General features: G+C 42.0%; 1 protein-coding gene across 1 annotated transcript; it reads right to left on the bottom strand.

Annotated features, from left to right (window-relative positions):
• Nucleotides 1-1,048: 1,048 nt before the first annotated feature.
• Nucleotides 1,049-7,379, bottom strand: LOC123087262 (protein saal1). Its single transcript, XM_044509234.1, has 11 exons — nt 7,018-7,379; nt 6,190-6,284; nt 5,975-6,086; nt 5,241-5,306; nt 5,009-5,148; nt 4,144-4,270; nt 3,194-3,339; nt 2,361-2,496; nt 1,882-1,966; nt 1,484-1,746; nt 1,049-1,336 (listed from the first exon to the last, which is right to left on the bottom strand). Exons 1-11 carry the CDS (start codon nt 7,318-7,320, stop codon nt 1,217-1,219), a joined length of 1,593 nt encoding a protein of 530 aa, XP_044365169.1. The 5' UTR covers nt 7,321-7,379; the 3' UTR covers nt 1,049-1,216.
• Nucleotides 7,380-8,878: the final 1,499 nt, after the last annotated feature.

The raw sequence follows: 8,878 nt of genomic DNA, 5'->3' as shown, positions 1-8,878 counted from the left end.
TATAAATTGTAATTTTAATAGTGGCTTTGTATATAAAAGTGAAGGGAGTAGTACAGATGATTCCCTAAAGAAATTATAGGATTCAATCCTACATATCATGTACGAAAAAATACTATACTACTTTGAATCAAAGGAGACCTAACTACTGCTTTGTTGCTTTTGAGATGACAGTCTTACTTTTCTGACAGAAATCTGCTTTGGTGTTCACGGGGAATTCATTCTCTTGCTTACTATACTGTGGCGGGATGATAGTCGCTGCATTTGTGCCTTTACAAGAGCCGTGGCAGGTAGGCAATTTGATTCCAATAAAACCCGGTGCAAATAAGAGAAAACTGTCATTCAAACGCAACGATGAAAACCATATCTGCATCAATGTCTCAGGTTTACATATCAATTCGGATGACAGAAATAGTTCTCACCCAGAAAACGAAAGCTTTAGACCAAATTTGCGATTTTTCAAACTTGGCAATCGGACGTCTTACCCCCCCCCCCCCCCCCCCCCCAAAAAAAAATTGTATCACCACCCATGCCCAAAACTCGTATATCCCCACCCATGCCCCTAGTTAATCTCCGTTCCCCGATTTTCTTTACAGGGTGCAGTCGTCTGAAACGAAAGTAGGTTCTGAACCGACATTCCAGTTCCAAAATATTTGATATTACAATCACCACCAAGGATTGCTCAGAATTTGACCAGGGAGAAATCCCTGCATCTTGTGCTGGCAGCAACGACACTTGCGGGTGCCATTCCTTTCTTGGAGGCGCTGTTATGGCCATTATCTGTGCCCCTCTTTGAGCATCAGGGAAAACCCTAGGTCCAATTTTTCGGACCGGACGACAACGGCGTCTTGTTGTCGTTCTCCTTCGTGAAGGCGTTGTCTTGTTTGCTCGCGGCGTCCTCGGTGCTGTCTTTAGAGATGTCGGTTGTCTAGTTGTTGGTTGGATTGCTTCTTCGGTCGGAGTGTGTAGCTATGTTTTTTATGTCGGGGTCGAGTTTCTCATGTTTATCTGTTTCGTGCACTATGTTCACGCCTCTTGTGTCCGTGTCATGTGTTGTATCATCTTCTGTACTCATTCTAATTCCTATCAATGAAATGATACGCAAGCTTTGCGTATTCGCGAAAAAAAATCCCAGCGGCCAACATACCGCATTCTCTCTCAGGTCAGCAGCGTTGATCACAAAACCGCAGCAAGCTTGTCAGTGGAGTGGGGTTTCCAGTTAGCGGAGCGCCTTCTGGCAGTAGCTCAGCACCTCCCGAGCATTGTCGATGGCGTCTTTGTTGCCCTGGGAGGACTTCTCCTCGATCCATCTCTCCATGAAGAAGGAGATTGCCATGAGCTGTTACGGATATTTTGTAGCATAGGAAAAACAATGCGATTGCTGCTGCCGAGATGTATCCCATCATGTTAGTTTGTTTGTAAATGTAGCTTATTAAGATCTAGATTTCCATGAAGGACAACTTGTATATATTGTTTTAAAGGATACACATCTCGATATCCATCCCTTCAGGAGAGCATCCTCAGGTGTTAACTTCTCTTCATCAACCACCTGACTCTCGAGGTCATCTTTGATGAGGCCGAACTTGCCTGAGAACAGAGACGCAAACCGGTCGAGGGACAAGGAGTTCAACTCAGTTCCTTGCACTTGTGCCAGAACACGCGATAAGATACTCCAAAGTGCATATCGAGCTTGGTCATCATCAGGGACCTCTGGAAGAACTTCAAGTAGGCCCTCCAGGAACGGTAAATCTGAAACAATTGAGAGACTGGATCACTGTAATGGCACTAAATGGAAGCATCGATTTCAAGTCATGCAGTGCACTGCTTAGCAAATACGATAGTTGCTTAGAAAATACGGTAAGTGCTAAGAAAAAATGTGCCTACCACGGGATATCATAGGCACCAAATGCTTTCCATCTGTCAAAATATTTGATATTACGATCACCACCGAAGCGCAATAGCTTGCAACCTGAAGAAGAGTTTGTGAATAAGAATACAATTACCATGCTTGACTTGCATTCCTACATCTGAATCTACACATCTTTCAAGTGAAACATCTTAGGTCACCAATGAGGTTGTAGGGTGAGGACTCACAAGAATTAATGCAAGGTGAAGTTTGCCAAATGTACAAATGGAAGAGGCAAGGAATGTTTCTTCAAATTTCCGGAAAAAAAATGTCATGACTTACTGACAATCAAAAAAATCGGAACAGGTTGCTTGTTAAGAGTTATGAGTTGGTCAAGCTAACAATTCGGTACCAAGGAGGCAACAACATAATGCATGTCTTCCAAAATGTATGAACCAGAATTCGACCAGGCTGATGAACAAATATATGAAATGGTAGCGGTGGCAAACATGCTCACCTCAACTTTATCTGGCGACTTGATCATGTTAACTAGCACTTTAATCAGCCGGTCATTCGATGTCATTGCCTTTGAAACACAGTGTATGACTGATAATTCCTCCATGAAGTGAAGGACCAAATCAAGAGAACCCGATCTGAAACGTGTTAAGAAAAAGGTAAGGTAAATCCATTACTGTCCCAGGTTCTTAATTCGAAATTCAAAAACTAAGAAGGGTTATCGTAGTGACAGAGAAATGCAGCTACAGTCCTATTAAATTAAAACTAGGAAGTGGGGATGTAATAAGAAATTTAAAATGCTCAGACCATATTATTGGAAAACAACAAATGGCCGCATCTCAGAAGACAGGTTAAGGACCTAAACTTTGCCTAGAAGACATGAAATATAAAAATATATTCTATGAAGCTTTAAAGATCTCTTTGAAACAATGACTTTAAATGGGACTATGGAGGATTCAAATCCTTGAGGGTTCCTTACACAACTGTTTTGGAAGCTTCAGCATTCAGCCCATAATCGAACTGAATGCCACATATCCAAATAGGCCCTTAGGTGTTTTTCCTATGATTTGTTCTTAAACTACAGAAAAATTACCAAATACTCCCTCCAATCTAAAATGTAAAGTGTATTAGTTTTCAAAAGGTCAAACGCTTTTCTATTTGACCAAACCTAGATACGTTTGACTTTTCTTAAAATTAATACACCTTGCATTTTGGAATGGAGGGAGTACATAGGAGAAGCTTCCATGATACCTTGAACAATAATAGTTCAAAATCTGTAACAGATAACTTTTATAAAATCAAAATCTTGCCGAATTTCAAGTTAGTTCAACATACCTGTCTAGCTTCTCATCCGGTGATCTTTCAAGCTCAGTTGTTAGTAACCCAATAACACGGTCAACTAAACCCAGTTTAAGCAAGGGCTGGATAAGCATAGCAATCACATCTCGATTATCAATGACAGTTGATAGGAAGTCAATGATCTGCGACCAGTAATTCACATAAGAAATAACCAAACAGTTGAACACATGCAAATATAAAGGAATGGAAATTTTCCAGCTGAACCATAGTATAATAAGATGAAAGTAGTTGTGATAGTTCGGCTGGGCTGACAATTTCAACCGAATCATACAACACATAACAATAGGCAACATTAGTTTTACAGTATAATTGTATGAAACTTGTTATGTAGAACGATAAGCAAATAGATGCTAGTTCAAAGACCATAAGACCTCTGCAGCTAAAAGTTTGATAAAATTGCAATCTGAAGTCACATGTTTCTCAAGTCAACTGTTGCCAAAATGCAGTCAAAAAAGTTCAGATATTCTCCTAAGAGAAGAATTTTCACAGAAGAAAAAAACAGGACCTCATTCTGACCAAGGATAATTCTACATTGTTCGGATAACATGGATATAGTAGCAATGAGTAAGACTGGACCATACAACTAAGTGTTTGGGAAGATGAAACAGTCCATAGAAACAATTCGATGACGACCTTCTTGAAACTACCTCGGGATATGGTGAACTGATAAAAGAGTTAAGCAAGCAAACACATGCCTAACCATCACGTATAGAAGAATGAGCTAAGATGATTAAAACAATTTATGTTACACAAGTCCTACAAAAGAAATATAATGTGTCCATATATGTCAAAATTCAATTTAAAAAGAACAGAAGTCACTAAAGTTGTGAGGACCAACTCTACGGAGTAGTCACAACAAGTTGCATATACAAATTCAGTACAATACGCAGTCACAACAAGTTGCATATACGAATTCAGTACAATACCTTTTCAAGTAATGTAGAATTATCTGTCTTCCCAACTATCCGTAGAATACGTGAAAGAATCTCATCAGGTAAAAGAGCTTCAGCCCAAGAAACAAATGCACTGGACCGAAGAATGGCAGCCAACAACCTGTCTAAGAAAAACTGTGTGAGGATAAACCACTGATGAAATTTAGCAACAATACTCATTCCAACTATCTCGGGGTGTAAGATTTTTTTTTACAGACAGCAACACAAGTCAAAATAAGCAAAAAAGAACAGAGCATAGATGGAACTTCTCAGTTCTCATTGTCTACAACTCAGACAATTAGAAAGCAGCTTCTCCAAGTTTTGAACATTGACAAATAGAAAATTAAATTATCAAGAAAAACAAAATCTAAATTTACTTAGCTCCCATCCCCCAAATGATTAATAACATAAGTACATAACCTACTAACACAGTTGAAAATGGTTATATTTTTGCAAAAGTGCTGTATGTTCAAGCATTTTCATCCACAAGTTCAACAACTTGTGATTGATTGGGTATGTCCAAATGTAGGTATGCATGTAACATGTGATGTAAGGATGTGTAGTTTTGCATGTGGGCATTTGCATAGTTATTTGGTAAAATTGAATGGGTATCTGACCAATACAAAATGCACAAATTCAAGAACATAAATAATATATCAACATGGTAATCGTGTGTGTGCTGAGCTGAACTACCAAGATCTATTTCACATGATAAGACTTAAATTTCACGGGATGAAATATCTTGCAATGCTAGAATAGTAAACAGCTTGTCAAACAGCTGATAAATAAATAAATAAATGGTTCTAAATAATAACTTTGAGTCCGGCAAAAAAAAAACTTAATCCCAAAGATACCCAACCTGAATGTTTCAGAAAGGCATTTGACATCATCTAGAAACAATTGCTCCACGACAGTTGCAATTAAACCTTTTTTCAAAGAGATTGCAGCAACTACAGATTCATGACAGGCTAAGTTTCCCATGATTCCAAGACAAATTTCCTGCAGGGACAAAAGATTCAAAGAAACAAGATACTTTAATACATGCTTAGCAAAAAGAGAGGAGGTAGCAGTAGAGGAAAATTTCATTTCACCTTCACCCTAGAAGAATTTGCCGTACGAAGGTTTTCCAAAAGCACTTCAATCACAAGGTTATTAATCTACAAGGGTTAAATATAATGTGTTGTTAGCAGCAGAAGATGCACAATTACTAAGGTATAAAGAAAGGTGGGTAATTCTGTTGATTATGCCTTAATTTCCTTTTGTAGTTCCTTTGAACACTTGATTTGCTCTTAGATCAATTAGGATTTAGGAGAAATACTTTTGACTTACTGCAACCTGGCCATTCTTCGATTTAAAATGTTTGTCAGAATTAGCATGTTATTATGACATAAGCATTCACACTACAAGTAGCTATCACCAGCAATAATTTATATGGTTCGCAAATTATAGTAAATAATTTGCTACAATAAACTGATAGAGAACTAAAATTCAGGGCCAGGAAGATAAAATATAAGCACAAAGGAGCTACAAAACTAAAAGAATGAAACAATTACAGTTATCCACCTTAATTTTTTGCTTATCTACTCCTAATTGATCTAACAAGCCAACCACATCGTATTAAAATCCAGGACATCCAAGCAATGTCTAAAGCCAGTGCAGATAAGGCAATCAAAATCTCTCACACTTCCTGCTTGCTAGTATCTTGTTCAGTGAAAAATTGAGCAGCAATAAACAAGTTTCATATAGCAAAACGGTCCGCCTTCTGTTTATGACAAACCTATAGAAGAAATACATCCTTATACAAGAGAATGATGCAGATAAATACCATAAGTTCTGCTTGAGGTTCACTAGCCGCAAGATCCCACAGAATACAACCACACTCTTCCAACTGATCCTTACGACCGACACTCCTTTCTTCTGGAAGACCCTGCTTGTCACTTTTTGCATGAGGTAGACATTATTGGGACAACCAGGTCGTTTTAATAACAGACTTCATTGCTAAACAAACTTAATGAGGGGAAATCTGAAAGTACCACTCACCTGAACTCTTTCTCCACACTGGATCCATTAGGTATTAGTTGCCTTATAAGAGAGATGGTATAGCTTGGATCAACTGTAGTTGTCTCCTCAAGTGACTGCAGATAATTACAACCAGAAGATTGAACATTAAGACAACACGATATTACTATAATTCCAAGGGAGCATGTATGGCAACTATTTATGTCTTCCTGGCAAGGCATCTAAATGAAAATATTGATGACAAAGCAACTAAACAGGGTAATTAAACACCAATTGAGAAAACTATGTACATTAAACTTCCATGTTCACGATAAGCAGTTGCTTGGTACTAAGTAAACTCCAGTTGTAATAACTATGTAGAGGGAGTACATTCGAGTGCCATATTCACGGTACTCAGCTGTAAATGCAAATTGACATCATCTAGAAACAATTGCTCCACAACAGTTAAACTCCAGTTGTAATAACAGATTTGGGCATGTAAACATAGTGGCAGTTCTCAGCAGTAAATGCAAATTGCATGGCCCACAAATCACAATAGCAAAGGAAATGCAAGATGGATGTTCCCCAGGAAGGAATTCACCCTCTGTCCCATGGATGGAGGAGGATTCAACCAGCATCGAGCACAACGTGCCGTGTGGGCTGTCCTCGCTCACCCTGAGGCACGGAATCGCCTAGTTTTTCGAACAACAGCGGTCGCCCCTCGAAGCGCACACCAACTGCTCGACGGAATGCTCGCGAGAGCGCGAGGGAAATGGAGACCGCACGAGCGACGCAAAAACCCTCGTCGCGCGCGCCGCAGAGGGGACGCTAGGCGTGGAGATGGGTGGGAGGCGAGGCGAGGCCGCGTACCTCTTCCTCCGCGGGCGCGAACGGCAGGTGCGTCGGGGCGTCCTCCTCGTCCTCGTCCCCCTCCTCCTCCTCCTCGTCCATATCGTCCTCCGTGGCGTCGCCGCCCTCCTCCGGCTCGTCCTCCGGGTCGGGCGCGTCGTCGTCCTGCCCCGCCTCGACCGCGCCGCTGGCGCCCTCTTCCTCTTCGGAAGCGCCCGGCGACACCGGAGCGTGGTGATCGGGGTCCGGCCCCCGCGGCGACTCGGGCTCGCCGTCCTTCCCCGCTCCGCCCGCCGCGGGCGCGCCCGTGTCGCCGGCCGCCATGGCAGCTTCTTCGGCGGTGGCGGGCGTGGGCGAGAGGAGAGGAGCGGGGGGCGCAGGTCTGGTTTAATAATTGCACAAAAAACCCAACCCAGACGCAGAACGTTTGGGCTTTTCGCAGGGCCGGGCTGCGGCAGGGCGTTCGGGCGGCCAGTGGGTTTTGGCCTGGCCCTGATAGTCCTTCTTTTTTTTGTTTGAGGTGGTCCTTTTTCTTTTCTAGAAAACTTGCAATCCTGTTAAAAAAAACTTACAACCCAGGTCAAAAAACAAAAAGACTTTGGCCATGATGAATGCTATCAGGCTTTGCTGAAGAGTTTAGTATGGGCTGAGTTATTTTCATCACGAACCGCCTCTCGCCGAAGCTTGCGTTGGGGTCAGTAACCTCGGACCGTGCGCCTCTTGGCATCCTCTTCCGAGAAGCTAAGCTCAAGCTACAAATGGACTTCATAGATTGTAAGATTGATTGATGCTTGTTCTCGTCTTTGTAATATCCCTGCTCACCACTAGCTGGTTATGCTTCGAGGGCTATGATCGACAGCCAATGTATTTGGCTTACTGATCTCCCCCAAAATGTAAGTGGTGTTGTGGCCGGTAATATTACCGGACCCACTAGTTAATGGAATGCATGGTGTTTTACGTAAAAAAAAAGAATTTGCAATCGGCTCAGTTAGGGCTAAATATTAGTCAAAGAGACACGCTCCTGGCGTTTTAATGTGACTGGTAAAACTATTATATAGTATTGAAATGGTTCGCAAAGTATTAAGTCTGAATCGATGCACTTACCCCTTTTTGGTTACACTCTTTTTTAGATAAATAGCAAATAAAAACAATGTGTTCCATTTCCATGGCATCACCATGAACAAAAAAGGGCAACTAGATGCGAGTGAAGTGAAGTGAATATAGTTATGGTCAACATTGGTTGTATCTGAAAGCAAGCGTGGTGGACGCTTAGGGGGTTCTGTGGTTCATGTCGGTGTCAAAACCAACGGATCTCGGGTAGGGGGTCCCGAACTGTGTGTCTAAAGTCGATGGTAACAGGAGACAGGGGACACGATGTTTTACCCAGGTTCGGGCCCTCTCTATGGAGGTAATACCCTACATCCTGCTTGATTGATCTTGATGAATATGAGTATTACAAGAGTTGATCTACCATGAGATCGTAATGGCTAAACCATAGAGGTCTAGCTTGTATGGCTATGATAATGTCTCTCCTCCGAACTAAGTCCTCTGGTTTATATAGACACCGGGAGGATCTAGGGTTACACAAGGTCGGTTACAAAGAAAGGAATCTACATATTTAGTCGCCAAGCTTGCCTTTCACACCAAGGAGAGTCCCATCCGGACACGTGTGTAGTCTTCGGTCTTCGTATCTGCACAGCCCATCAGTCCGGCCCATGGCTAACAGGCCGGACGCCCGAGGACCCCTTAGTCCAGAACTCCCTCAGTAGCCCCTAAACCTGGCTTCAATGACAAGGTATCCGGCGCGTAGGTCTGTCTTCGGCATTGCAAGGCGGGTTCCTCCTTCCGAACTCCACAACAGTCTTCGGACGTATCGACGTGT

The sequence above is a fragment of the Triticum aestivum genome, chromosome 4A, assembly GCF_018294505.1.
Source record: "Triticum aestivum cultivar Chinese Spring chromosome 4A, IWGSC CS RefSeq v2.1, whole genome shotgun sequence".
NCBI lineage: Eukaryota > Viridiplantae > Streptophyta > Magnoliopsida > Poales > Poaceae > Triticum > Triticum aestivum.
The sequence above is the reverse complement of the archived record's forward strand: the minus strand, read 5'-3'. Positions and strand labels throughout refer to the sequence as shown.

Excerpts from the sequence above, each read along its gene's own strand:
- LOC123087262 (XM_044509234.1), bottom strand. The coding sequence starts at position 7,320 with ATGGCGGCCGGCGACACGGGCGCGCCCGCGGCGGGCGGAGCGGGGAAG. Across the intron at positions 5,307-5,974 it reads AACCTCAAGCAGAACTTATG|ATTAATAACCTTGTGATTGA; the intron begins GTATTTATCTGC and ends TAACCCTTGTAG. Across the intron at positions 1,747-1,881 it reads GGTGCCTATGATATCCCGTG|ATTTACCGTTCCTGGAGGGC; the intron begins GTAGGCACATTT and ends CAATTGTTTCAG.